We start from the raw sequence: 13,955 nt of genomic DNA, 5'->3' as shown, positions 1-13,955 counted from the left end.
AGGGACCACGTGGGAAATTTGGTGATGGAGGTCCCCGTGGAGTCCAGGGAGGCCCAGTGAGTACTAATCTCTGTTTCACCTGCTTTGTTGTTATTTAAATATAATATAAATACTGATTAAAAACTGACGCCATTTTTTTTTTAAATGTATTTGTAGGGCGATCCAGGCCAAAGAGGATCCATAGGTGAGATCGGGGCAATAGGAGCGCTGGTAAGAACCCAAAACAGAAAACTCATCCAAAAGTAAAATTTAGCATTTAGAAAACATATGACATTCCCATTTAGACTGACACAAAGTACACTGAGTTCTGTACCAGTGTTTAATTGTTTTAAAACTGTGGAAATACAGCTCTGGAAAAATGTAAGAGACCTCTCCAAATGTTCAGTATCTTCGTTTTACTATTTATAGGCACATGCTTGAGTAGAATGAACAGTTTGGTTTAATAATATAAACTACTGACAACATTTCTATCAAATCCCCAATTTTTTTTTTGTCATTAAGAGCATTTTCAATAAGTAAAGAGAAAGAAAAATTCAGACTGGTCTCTTAATTTTTTCCGGGGCTGTATATAAACCAACTTGAACAATGAAACTTCCTGTAAATACTCTTTCAATGAGACCATTACCGGTGCGTCTACTCCTTTTGTGTCGCCTTCCAATGTGTTATTAAATGTGTTATAATAACTTCTCCTTAGGGGGATCGAGGTCCAGCTGGAATCAGAGGAGTACCAGGACTTAAAGGAGAAGCTGTGAGCAACGCACTAATAAATCTGCTATATAACAACCTTTACCATATCCTGTATTATATGCTTTTATTCTGTAGGGCCGATTCAACTGTCCATCATCATCTTATAAAACATTCATTTTGTAAATGTTGTACATCTTTTGCTCCTAGTGGTACCTTAGTTTAAAACACGTCTGATTCCTTCGTTTAAGACACGGCTGTATGATTAATAATTGTAAACTTTTCATCTTTCTTGTTCACAGGGTCTCGCTGGTCCAGATGGCCGAGAGGGGATCCCCGGGCTGCCAGCTACCAATGTAAACCCCTATTTTATTATTAATTAACTTATTACTGTTTTATTTTTTAATATTATTATGCACTGGCCGAAGTAGCACTGCAATTTCATTGGATACCTGTTATGCAATGACAATAAAGATTCTATTCTATACTTATTTTTTTACAATAGGTGTGTGACATTTCTTTTTTTTTATTTTGCTGCAAATCAATTTTCCTGAAGCAAAGGCCTTGAGGAGTTTGCTTTTATATAACAATTCTCCATTTTGAGTCTGACAGACTTTTGTTGTCTATGTTTTTAGGGTCCTCCAGGAAAAAGTGGGGCTCCAGGTGATGCTGGCCTACAAGGACTTCCTGTAAGTTTGACCTTTGACCCTGACTCATAAATAACACCTCTTGAGTTTTGTGATTTGCCAACTTTTGAGCTCAGATTAATATTTGAATCAATTTTCCTCTCGTAGGGTTTGCCAGGAGCGTACGGCCAAAAAGGACACGCTGCTCCAAATGTAAGATTGACGCTAACATTGTTACTACAATTCTATTACTCATTATCTCATTATTCACTATTATTAACGGCTTTAAGTAGATTGTAGTTTCTCTAAGTTTAATCAATATGCTGTTTCTGTCCACCAGGGTGTCACAGGTGATCCAGGTTCGGTAGGACTGATGGGGTCGCCAGGGAAACAAGTAAGTTTAAAGCAATTTAAAAACACATCCATTTATTAAAAAGGTATCAAACTATAAAGAAAGACGTCTCTGTGTGTCTGGCCTTTGAGTTTCTCTAAAAAACTTTCATCATTGTATTTTTTTTCGGTATTTTATAGTATTTATTGTGTGAGTGTTTGTGTGAGCATTGTTTTTAGAGGCTGCATGAGCAAATTTCGTTGTATGGTACTACTGCACAATGACAAATAAAGTATATTCTATATTCTATCCGATCTACTACACACTGTGGGTGTGTTGCTGAGAACCCAAGGGAGTGCAGTTAAGAGTGTGAAGTTGTTTGGATCAGGGGTTCTGTAGAAAACTGTGAAACTCCCTTTGGTCAAGCCAGACGGACTTTGGTGAACATCTATCAGTGCTGTTATGGTACAGATGCTTGGAGCGGCCATACAGGGAGAGAGAGCAACGCTACCGTAACAGCAGGAATAGATGCCCATTCAAATCCAAGCGGTGGCACGGGGCACAGCAGAAGTTTTAAGAATTCAGAAATGTCCTAAACTCGTGAAATAATAAAAGTTTCATGTGAAGTATTAGACAAAACTGATGCCACTGACACATATCTGTGTTTTTTTTCTTCTTGTGATTATCTGATTTATTGTCTTGTTTGTTTGCAGGGCGAGCGTGGCGAGCAGGGAGAGGTGGGAGTGGTCGGACCCAGAGGAGGACCAGTGAGTCATCTACATTTCACTTAACCCCCCTTTTCAGGCTGACACAAGCCCACAAGCACTCTCCTTACCCTAACCCGTAGATAGTATAATAAATGCCCTAACCCCATCAACTGTGGGTACTCATCATGAGACATACTGTATCTTTCGAAAGCTGGAGTTCTTTTGATTTGATCGGTGCAAACTATTAAAGATGTAACCATACCATAACAGCAGGTACAATCACCTCTGTCTCATACCTCTAATCCCTAATACTAGGCAAATTTTACAGGAATGGTAGGACTATGAATAGTATGTTGGATGAGGTATGATGTCCCAAAAGACCAGATCTGAATGTCCAAACTGCTTTTTTAACCACCTGACTTTCTGCTCTGTGTCCACTGTCCAGTAACCTGACCATGACAGACACAGTCAGACAGCCCAGAAAAATAAAGTTACAATACAGGCAGGAGATGTTCATAACAGACTCAAAACAGACTTTAAAATACTCGTTGCAATAATCAGTATTTTATGTCAGAAAAAGTCCTATTGTAGTCTGTGTAAACGTGATCAAAGTCTCATTGAAGGAGGGTAATAAAGCAATGAAAGCATTTTTCTGTGGGACCAGCTGAGTGAGATTCCATCACATAACTGATCCTTTGTTTCCCAGATCAAAAGTAACATTTATTTAAGCACAAGGATCAACCAGGTCCATGAGAGACTTACTGTGAGTCCTTTTGAAGACAAGCCAGAAAAATGTGCAATCTGCTGCACAGTTCAGTGTTTTCATCGTGCATTTTTGCAGATTGTACAGTCAATACCGCATCATCTAATACAATAAAATACAAGCTGGGAAACAAATTCTGTTCAAAAGAAAATTCACTGACATAAAAACTACCAGAAAAAAAACATAAAAGACACTTACAGTTCCTCCTTACGTGGCAAAACCTTTATCAATTGAGAAGTTTCCTGGATAATGTCACTGCATCAAACTATTTAAATTACTGATAACTATCTAATACGGAATTTAATAAAGTCAACAGCCATCAGTTTGGGCAGAGTAGCAAAGCAAAAAAATAATGTATTTTTTTCTGTTGTTCTTTGATGTATAGGGAGGGATCTATTGTGTTTTATATCCAGATTCTACCCTTTCCTTTGTTTTCCTTTTAGGGTGAACGAGGAACGAGGGGACATGATGGGCCGTCAGGATTACCAGGAGCCAGGGTAAGACCCCAAACAGTCTAAGGATAAAATCTCACCCAACTCATCGTCTTTGTCACTTCACAACACAAATTACTGCCGCAGTGTCTAAGAAAGAGACCTAATCTGTCTCACAGAAAAGGCTTAAGAACTTGTGGAAAGGTTGTGGCCCCAGTGAAGAACCCTGTGGTACTCCAAATATTACTCGCGTATCTTTATGTTAAATTTGGTGTTATCATTGTTATTTTTTTAATCATTATAAAGTTCTAATTGATAACTATTTAGTCAAATCTTATCTTCTGGAAGGTGAAAGAATTATAAGGGTTAAAAAATACATTCCCTTGTTGGTATAACTAATGAAACCAAAGAGGTAAACAACAATATTAATACTGTTATGGGAAAATATATAATACATGATAACCAGACCAAGGATGGATTGAAAAAAATAAGAAAACAAATCCAGTTTTCTGCTCTGTGCTGCTGCAAACCTCGGCTCTATCAAATTCAGAAAATCAGGGCCCTGAAATACAAAGCGAGTCAATCAGTGTTCATAAATACTACCTCCTATCCTGAACGTATTATTCAACATGAGGATCATTCACCCAGATCAACCTTGTATGTGGGAACTGAACCTTGTATCTTGGAACTGTTATTAAAGATTGGCAGGTCTTTCTGAACTTCTGTCCCTGCAGTTAAGTCTGTAATCCGCCTGGAGAGTGTGGGCATGAATGGCCCCTTGTTACACAAAATCTGATGGCCCAAAAGCGGGTGTTTTTTTTGTAGCTCGGGGGGGAGGGGGGGGGGGATTCCGGGCAGGAAAAGAAGCTGAGAAGCCCCTGAAAGAGTTCTCTGTTCCCCAGGAATGCTTGAAACCCTGTCGGACAAATGTACATTGCAATCAGAACGCAAACACACCCAGAAACATGTTGGGGAGGCTGGATGGGGGATGATTATGTTGGTGGTGGGGGGACAGGGGGACAGGGGGGTTCTTAAAGACCTTCCAGCTTTGGCATTTAGATGATGTGAAGCTGAAAATGTTATTTTTTGGATGTGGTCGGATTGAGGAGGGGGGGGGGGATCACACAGTCGTTCTTGTGTTATGACTCAAGTGCATGTATTGAACTGCTTTCTTTTTTTATGTGTGTGTGTGTGTGTGTGTTTGTTTTAACAGGGAGGCAAGGGGGATCCAGGCCTTCCAGGGCTTCCTGGCCCTCATGGGTATCTTGGCCAGAAGGGCGACAGGGTAAGAAACTCAAACTGACATATAGATAACAGATAAACACACGTTAAAAAAGAAGCCATGTGAGTGTATTGGGCGTCAACCGGTGCTGGATCGATTAATTTAGGGAATAATCATTTGAAACTGCAGCTCACTTCAACCTTACAGAGCTTTATAGTAAGTTGAGCTCAATGTTTATCTGGCCGACTGCAATTTTAATTGGCTCTAATAGCCTCGTTTACTCTGAAAAAGCTCTAAAAACCAACTGTACATGACTTGCTCAGCAGAAAATAGCAGACGAAAAGAGAGAGAATATTGAATTTACACGACTCCAAAATATTAATAATAATGCTGCCCTGTTAATACTGGATGTGTCTACTGTAAAAGTTGACAATATATCAATGCTGCCTGTTTATGACTTGTTTCTGCTGCCCCCATGTGGCCAAATATAGTATTAACAATATTTTTGATAACTTCATAGCAACAGAAAATACTATTAGCCCTTTAGTCAAGTTCAGTTTGAGAAACCTTCACTAGTCAAATTGAAGAAAACAAAGCAGTGACTGTGTTTTCTGAAAGTTAATCAGATATCCATAACATATATTTTATTATTAGTTTTTATTAAAGGCCTACTTCACCGGTTTGAATATGAAGGTGTATTGAATTCTGAGATCCTATGTAGTATAAATGTGCAAAAAAAATTAAAATCGGTTCATCCTAGCCTGAGAAAAGGCAGAAAGAGTGTTTTTTTTAACCCTATATTTCTTTCTCGTGACATCACAGAAAGAGAAATATAGGGTTAAAAAAAACATACTTTGTAAATATTACTGTGATGTCACAGTAAAAGACATCACAGTAATATTTACAAAGTAAGTTTTTTTTAACCCTATATTTCTCTTTCTGTGATGTCACGAGAAAGAGAAATATAGGGTTAAAAAAAACACTCTTTCTGCCTTTTCTCAGGCTAGGATGAACCAATTTCAATTTTTTTCGCACATTTATACTACATAGGATCTCAGAATTCAATACACCTTCATATTCAAACTGGTGAAGTAGGCCTTTAAGATACAAACCATTAAGAACAAATGTAACATATTAAGCAGTTTGAATTTTTTTAAATATTCATTTTGGTCTTTTTTCTCAGGGTGGCGTTGGTCTCGATGGTCCACAGGGTGATCAGGTATGTTTCATAAATTGTATTAAATTAAAACGGCTTTTAAAAACTCGACAACAGATCACAGAGTTGTTGAGTTGGAGCAGATTAAGAGCCAAGAAAAACATGTCATCCATTTTTATTTCCAGGGCTCTGCAGGCTCTGAGGGAACGGCAGGAGACAGAGGAGAGCTGGTGAGTGAAACAGAATGTCTCTCTACAGAATCGCTGTTTGAATGCAATTTTTCTGCAGACAAATATTTATGTAACGTTTATATTTTCTCTAACAGGGAGATCAAGGAGAAGCAGGAGAGAAAGGATCGGTATGTTCATTAAACAAAGCACCATAACCATCTCATAAACAAATTCCTTACAAGGTCCATACAAGTTTTATAATATAATTCCATGTTTAAGGAGGATAGGTCCTAGAATTGTGATAAATATTCTTGTAAAGCCCCTAGGTATTTTCAAGGATGGAGCTATCTTAAATTCACTCACTCATCTTCAACTGATTATCTGGGGTCAGGTTGCAGAGGCAGCAACTCAAGCAGGGGACCCCAAACTTCACTTTCCCAAGCCACATTAACCAGCTCTGACTGGGGCATTCTGAGGATTGTGTGGATATATAATCTCTCCACCTAGCCCTGGGTCTTCCTCCCAGCTGGACACTCCTGAAACACCTCCCTAGGTGCCCAGGGGGCATCCTTAGCAGATGCCCAAACCACCTTAACTGGCTCCTTTCTCTGGAGGAGCTCTGCCCTGAATTCCTAACGAATGACTGAGATTCTCACCCTATCCCTAGGGGAGACGCCAGCCACCCTCCTGAGAAAACCCATTTGAGCCGCTTGTACCTGCAATCTATTTCTTACAGTCAAGACCCAGCCTTCATGGCCATAGCTGAGGGTAGTAACCAATATTGACAGGAATATTGAGGGCTCTGTTTTTCGGATCAGCTCTCTTTTCTTTTTAACGGAACGGTAAAGCAAATGCAATACTGCCCCTGCTGCTCCAACTCTCCATCCAATCTCACGCTCCACTGTCCCTTCACTCGCGAACAAGACTCCTAGGTACTTGAACTCCTTCACTTGGGGTAAGGACTCCTTCCCTACCTGGAGTAGACAACCCATCGGTTTCCTGCTGAGAACCATGGCCTCAGATTTAGAGGTGCTGATCCTCATCCCTGCCGCTTTACACTCGATGAGATCCTCAGCTCACCAAACTGCAACCCCTCCCCACCACGACTACGCCTCGATATCCTGTCCATAAATATCACAAATAGTCTTGAATCTTCTTTTAAAATATGAACACCCCTATGCAGCCCCTCAGATCCTTCCATAGGAGAGGGCTGTTATAAGGAACAGACTCCTCACCATGATTCTTTGTTAATAAGATGTTTTTAGAGTTGTTTTGTGTCCTTGTCTTCCCAGTGTGCGTCCTATCTGTTGTAATCTAGTCGATCCTAAACTTTAACATCCCCATCCTGCGTTGATTCACAGACAGGCCCACCAGGAGAGACGGGAAACAAAGGACCGGAGGGCGGCCGAGGACAGGAAGGCAAAGAGGGGAAGCCGGGGCAAGCGGGCCCTCGTGGCATGCAGGGTGACACGGGCGTACCGGGTCTGCCAGGGACACAGGGGCCAGCGGTGAGTTTAAGGACAGCTCCGGGCCTATAATGTTCAAGTTGTGGAAACATTCCGAAAGTTTTTTCCCCCATGAGTTTGCATGTGATGTTTGCCCACAACATGGCTTCAAGAACTACTGGCTAATCGCTATCAACAATCTCTGTTGTTCCAGGGAAAAGCACCAACAGATACTCACATCAAACAAGTCTGCATGAGGGTAATGCAAGGTAAGTGTTTGGCATTTTCACACCAAAGTCACTACGTTTCGGTTCTATACTCTTAACATATATTTTCTAATATATTTGTATTAATGCAATCCTGTCTAGACATATGTTTTATAGTAATATATATTAGTGTAAAATTGCAATTTGAACCAAAAGGGTGTTTTTCATCCATAGTTTCACTGATACAAAACAGTACTTTGTGATTTTAACAAATGTTGAAACTTTCCCGTACTGTTTAAGGACTAATGGTGGAATGTAGTATATTTGCTCAAGTACTGTACTATAGTACAACTTTGCAGTATCTGTACTTCACTTGATTACATGACACTATTTAAGAAATGAAGGAATTTTGTTTTTAGTTGTCCAGGTTTTGAGATATTTCAACCAATAACCACAATGCAATGGAGGAAAACACATTTTCTTTGAAGAGTAAATATTCATGTACTGAACCTTTAAATTTTGTCCCAGAAAAGTGCCTGCTAAATATAATCGTCCATCATGTCCTGCTGTGTCACAGAGCAGCTGGCCCAGCTAGCAGCTAGCCTTAGCCGTCCCGAGTCGGGCATCTCGGGGATCCCCGGCCTCCCCGGCCCGCCTGGACCTCAAGGCGCCACCGGAGAGAACGGTTTCCCCGGACACAATGGGATCCGAGGACTGCCCGGGCTGAAGGGTCCCGCGGGGGTGATGGGTCGCAAAGGAATCACAGGTGAGATTCAGATATGTGCAGGTAGACGACCGTATGAATATGAACTTAATAGATTTAAACCTGCATATCTGTCTTTCTGTAAACCTTCAAATATATTAAAGGTGGAGTCAGCCATTCTGGAGAATGCTTGTTGTCAAAACCACTTTGTCAAAATCAGTGAAAATCTCCTTGCAATACACTTCTTTTGTAATGTGTGTGCGTTGATTAAAATTTTGGTGTTAATAGCCTAGGCTCTGTAAACTGGTAGGTAAACAAACGGTATATACAGGGGACCACTGTAGCTAGCAACATGCCCGTTTACATAGCCTAGGTTGTGTATTTACAGTGGATTTTCTATCAGCACACACACAGTACGGACAGGTACCAGATCATGAAGAGATATTCACTGATTTTGACAAAAGAGATTTTGACATCAAGGATTCTCCAGAATCGCAGACTCCATCTTTAATAGTAAATATTTTGGTTTATATTTGATTTATTGCAGTGACCTAGCCTGGCATTCCCAGACCTGCCACTAGGCGCTGGCAAATTAAATTTGCTGCGCCTGTTGGTCTGGCCACGCTCCGTTGAAGCTTTATCAAGAAGACCAGAAATCTGGGTCTCACGTTTCAATTGGTTCTATCTAATATGGGCGCGCCAGAGCCCTTTATATGGTACTCTGGGGAGGACGTAACTGTATGACGACAGTGACATGCATGCGACGTCGAAGCCGTGATAGTAAACATCAAAGATGGCTGCGGATATGTTGTGTGAGTTTGAGACTGCTTTGGCCTCGACCCTTAACGATTTGGAAGACGGCACTCAAATCTTTCATTAGCAAGTAAGTGGAATGTTCTGTTTTGCCGACCGACAACGGCAAACGTTTAATTTAACAGTTTAACAGCTGTTCGCTAAACGAATGGGGCTCACGTCACCTTGTGCATCGCTCTGATTGGTTGTAGTGCTATCCAACTGCGTGCAGTGGCATTTGAAATGCACGAGTAGGAGCCGCCCCTTGAGTTGGAAATTACTATTGATCGTGGCCAGACCCTCTATCGTTCAAGATATCAGGGTATGGATTTCCAGGCTAGCAGTGACCCACTTTCCATCTTAATGTTAACGAAGGAACAGACTAAATGAGGTGTCAAGTCTGAGCTTGACATGCTGCTAAATATGGTCACTTCAATTATGTTTTTTTAAATTATTATCCTCCTGCTGATCATCCCGTTGCCCTTCTGTGCAGGCGACCAGGGTGACAGAGGGGACAGAGGACCCACGACGAGAGGACCCAAGGGAGAACCAGGGGCCTCCGGACTGCCAGGTAAAACACGACCATGACTAAGGGTTTCTGATTTTAGAACAAATGCCCTCAATGTTTGACTGTGGGGCTCAGCATTATTCAACAAGCGACACATACAAATGTAACACTAGCTCTACTCCAAGAAGAGCAGGCCATTTGGAATTGTGGCACACATTAAAAAAAATTAAAGACAAGGTACATCTCTGCAAAGGTGTTTGCATGGACAATAGGGTATGCATCATACTATTGTTATAAACATTTCAAAGGGCATTTTTTTTTTCTGGTCTATAATGCAACAAAGGAAAACATAATAAAGGAGTTGGAATTAGTATCATATCAGCAGATATCTTATCCAGGTTTTAGAATCAGATTGGAACCGATAAGAGTTGATTGGTGCATCTCAGTGAACTCATTCTTGATTCACTGTTTTGCTCTGAGTAAATGAATCAGTGCAGATTTGAAAGACTCAAATGTTTCATTTCTCCTCTCAGGTAACCACGGGCGAGCGGGTTACGGTAAAGACGGTCGTGACGGAGAGAGAGGTCCCCGCGGAGTTCCCGGTCTACATGGCGTTCCCGGGCCACCCGGTACGGCCGGTTTGAACGGTTACTGCGAGTCATCACAGTGCGTCCTGCCCATGGTGGCGCAACCCGTTTCTGCAAAGGACTCCGGCATGAAGGGCCCCAATGAGATGAAATGAAAGGGCCACAGCCGAAAACTGAGAGACTGGAGGAGAAGCAAACTTTGATAGGGAAGATTTGATTGGGTTTTGTCACTTGGTTTGTCAATTCTTTTTTTTTTTTTGACATTTTGGAAAGTTATTTTTTTCTCTTTTGAAGCCATCTTTGTTTTCAAACTGACATGAAGATGGACACTGAACAGCACACCATGCCTTTAAAAAAAAGTGTAATTTTACCTCAGTTTTCTTTGCATTCTCTGTACTGCAAAAGTCGAGACATTTAAGAACATCATCAGCCCCATTTCTATCCGAGCAACAAGGCAATTCTGAACGTTTTTCTGTATGTTTATGTAAATGTGTCAATATGCAAATTATACTTCTCGATGACGTTCATGTTGTTTGTGAGTATCTTTGTTGATTATCCACTTAAATGTAAATCCTCAAAAGGAAGGATGTATGTTTGATACTTTCTCTGTCATGACGACTGTTGTTTATGTGATCGGAGGGCAGCCATGTGTGAAAAACAAAACCTCTATGGCAGTTTTATATGACTTTCTTATTTATTATATTAAGGTTCAGAGTGACGTCTTCGAGTTGTACAAAGGAGGAAATAAAACACGTTTTTAATAATCTCTCGCATGTTTTGTATGGACGAGTGCGGCCAATTAACGACCGAGGACTGGGCATTAGAAAAATTTAAATAAAGTTAAATATAACGATATATATATATAATATATAATGATGCAGTCTTTAAATATGATACATTAAAAATGATAATACACGTCTATAACAATCAGTGAGTGCTCCTCCCTCCAACCCCTAAAAAAGCCTGGGGGTTGACCTTGTCTATATATTGGAGCAGATAAGTGCTACAATCTTTCAATTTGTGATACAAGCATGAAAATTGGAATGAGCAGTCTCCATGGGTCACTTGACAAGAAAATTGTCCAAAAAACATTTTTTAATGAAAAAACTCAATACATTTCTATGAGAAATTTTCAGATTCACAATTTCAAATGTCTCGGACAATTTTCTTGTCAGGTGACCCATGGAGACTGCTCATGCCAATTGTCACGCTTGTATCATCAACTGAAAGATTCTGACGAAAATAAGCACTTAGCCGCTCCACTAATAACTGTCATTGACTCTGCAAGCAGAAAGTCCTCTGGGTAAAATGCTCACCAGGAAAATAATCAGACATGCAACATGACGAAGTGTTTTGGTTGTAGGCTGCAAGTTTAAAAATGACCTCTGGCTGGCAGAAATATACCTGTATGATTTAGATTTTTTTTTTACAAGAAACTTACTACTTGCTGTAGTTTGGTCTGGCTTCGCGAGACTACAAGAAACATGACCTTTGAGCTGTTGTTATTCCAAACTTGAGGAAAATTTTTAAAGTACATTGAAGTTGACACACAATATGATGCCTTATGTTTGTACCTCGATTTAAAGTTTACTTTTTAAAACAGTTTCAGGAATTTTGAAAGTTTTCAAAATATTTCTAGTATCATGTGATTGATGGATATCCATAGTGATCCATACTTTTAATTTGAATTCAGAAAGCTTTTTTAATATGACTCGACATAAATTATAAGGTTTTAAAAACTTACTATGTGACATGTATTTTGGAAGGCATACTACATCAGAATAAAAAAATAATAATTGTGTTCTTTACTAAAATACCAATTACATTTTTCTTTCCAAAATAAACCAGAACAGCATTAGTTACAATAAATATAACTTTTTGGAACTGTTCATGTATTTAAAAGCAGTTTAATGCTGAATTTATCCATCATCGCATCTATTCAACTTCAATCCTCTTCTCCCTTATAGGCCAGGCAAAGTAAGGCATTTTGGGGCCAAAAATAGAATAAATTGTAAAAGAATTTTTTTCAGCTCAGATACTTTCTATGAGGTGTCCAGAACAACATACTAAAAGTCCTAAGAAATCCTAGTTGGGGAAATATGTTTAATTCTCATCAATCCGAGATGTGTGCCAATAAGGCGAGACACCAATAAATCCCAATGGGGCTATTTTTTTCCTTTACTCCTATCAAAATGAAACTTTACACAATGAAAGTATCCATGAAAATTTAAATGTTTTGTATTACAAGTTTCTTTGAAAATTTATTTTAATATGCAAATGAGCTATACACTAATCGTACACGCCCAAAATAAACCCAAATAGGCTTAATTTTTTCCTTTACTCCTACCACAATAAAACTTTACATAGTAAAAGTATACTTGAAAAGTAAAACATTTTGTATTACAAGTTTCTTTTTAAATGAATTTGAATATGCACATGAGCTCCACACGTATTGAATATCCAATCATCGTACTGCCAATGGGTGATGGCAATGCTGCTTTTAGACTGGCCTCTAACCTGAAAAACTGCCTGGCTTACCTGCCAGGGGTATAACAGGTGCCTCTCATGAATTAGATTTGTCTCTTCAAATACCACTGCACGCAATTTGATAGCACTACATCCAATCAGAGCAATGAACAATGTGACGTATTAAGCCCCGTTCGTTTAGCGAACAGCGGGGTTAACTGTTAAGGTGCGAACACACTAGGCATTTTACACGCGTACAGACGCGTATGAAACCCGCCCCTTTTCCATAGGGAACCATTGGTTTACGCGCGTACATGGCGCGTAAATGCGTCACTCGCGCTAAAGCAACATTTTCACTCGCGCTAAAGCAACATTTTTACGCGCGTAGCTTTACGTGCGTAAATATTACGCGCGTATAGCTACGCGAGGAGTTCAAAAAATTGAACTTTTGTTGCTCCTACGCGAGACGATTAGCCGCGTTGGCCAATCAGCGTTGAGCTTGACCCTACGTCACATACATTGGCAGGGTCGGAGAACAGTGTACTGTACACAGAGGCTGATGCGAGACACCGAGGAGGAAATGTATTGCGGCGGCCGGTGCTGTATGAAGCCGCTCGGGGTTAGAATACGTGGGGAAAGTAAACCAGGAGAATGGACTTCCTGGTTAATTCAGTGAATATGTGTAGCTGTGCTTTAGCCGATAAACAAAGTTAGCGCCGTATAGCATTAGTTAACTCACCCTGTTGTGTGCGGGCGGCTAGCGCCTCATATTATGAACCCAAACATGACGACTGTCCGCGGGACTTTCACGACAAGTACACGAAGCACCGGTGTTGATCTACGCCAGCCACGGTCCCCTGTCACGGTCCCCTGTCACAGCCAGGTAGGGTAATTTTGGCTACTTGCCTTTATGTTGTGCCGCCGTGCACCGATGCTGCTGTAACTGTGTTTGTTATGTAGCTGCCGTGAATATGCAATGCTGTTTTAATGCTAGGCTATTTGTGCTGTTCAGTTTGTCTTTTGGCACAGTTGTTGGCCGTATTGTTGTTGTTTTTGTGTGGACATGCACGCTGTTGTGTCGGGTCGGTTCTGATCGCAGCCATGGTTGATAAGGGAAATACAATATCGGGAGGGAGACTCGTCACATTACGCGCGTAT

General features: G+C 40.4%; 1 protein-coding gene across 1 annotated transcript in view; it reads left to right on the top strand.

The window, feature by feature from the left end:
- The window catches only part of col9a1a (collagen, type IX, alpha 1a), a gene marked incomplete at both ends in the record, with an annotated part of 16,655 nt that extends 6,169 nt beyond the window's left edge, over positions 1–10,486 (top strand). The window contains 18 exons of the mRNA XM_080029892.1: positions 3–56; positions 157–210; positions 695–748; positions 987–1,040; positions 1,320–1,373; positions 1,479–1,523; positions 1,651–1,704; positions 2,355–2,408; positions 3,555–3,608; positions 4,756–4,827; positions 5,948–5,983; positions 6,106–6,150; positions 6,246–6,278; positions 7,452–7,598; positions 7,750–7,804; positions 8,319–8,507; positions 9,730–9,807; positions 10,278–10,486. Of these exons, the coding sequence (XP_079886018.1) occupies positions 3–56; positions 157–210; positions 695–748; positions 987–1,040; positions 1,320–1,373; positions 1,479–1,523; positions 1,651–1,704; positions 2,355–2,408; positions 3,555–3,608; positions 4,756–4,827; positions 5,948–5,983; positions 6,106–6,150; positions 6,246–6,278; positions 7,452–7,598; positions 7,750–7,804; positions 8,319–8,507; positions 9,730–9,807; positions 10,278–10,486 (1,341 nt within the window). The remainder of the gene's footprint in view (positions 1–2; positions 57–156; positions 211–694; positions 749–986; positions 1,041–1,319; positions 1,374–1,478; positions 1,524–1,650; positions 1,705–2,354; positions 2,409–3,554; positions 3,609–4,755; positions 4,828–5,947; positions 5,984–6,105; positions 6,151–6,245; positions 6,279–7,451; positions 7,599–7,749; positions 7,805–8,318; positions 8,508–9,729; positions 9,808–10,277) is intronic.
- Between the last annotated feature and the right edge of the window lie 3,469 nt (positions 10,487–13,955).

This window comes from Ammodytes marinus, assembly GCF_949987685.1.
Source record: "Ammodytes marinus genome assembly, chromosome: 6".
Classification (NCBI taxonomy): domain Eukaryota; kingdom Metazoa; phylum Chordata; class Actinopteri; order Uranoscopiformes; family Ammodytidae; genus Ammodytes; species Ammodytes marinus.
The sequence above is the reverse complement of the archived record's forward strand: the minus strand, read 5'-3'. Positions and strand labels throughout refer to the sequence as shown.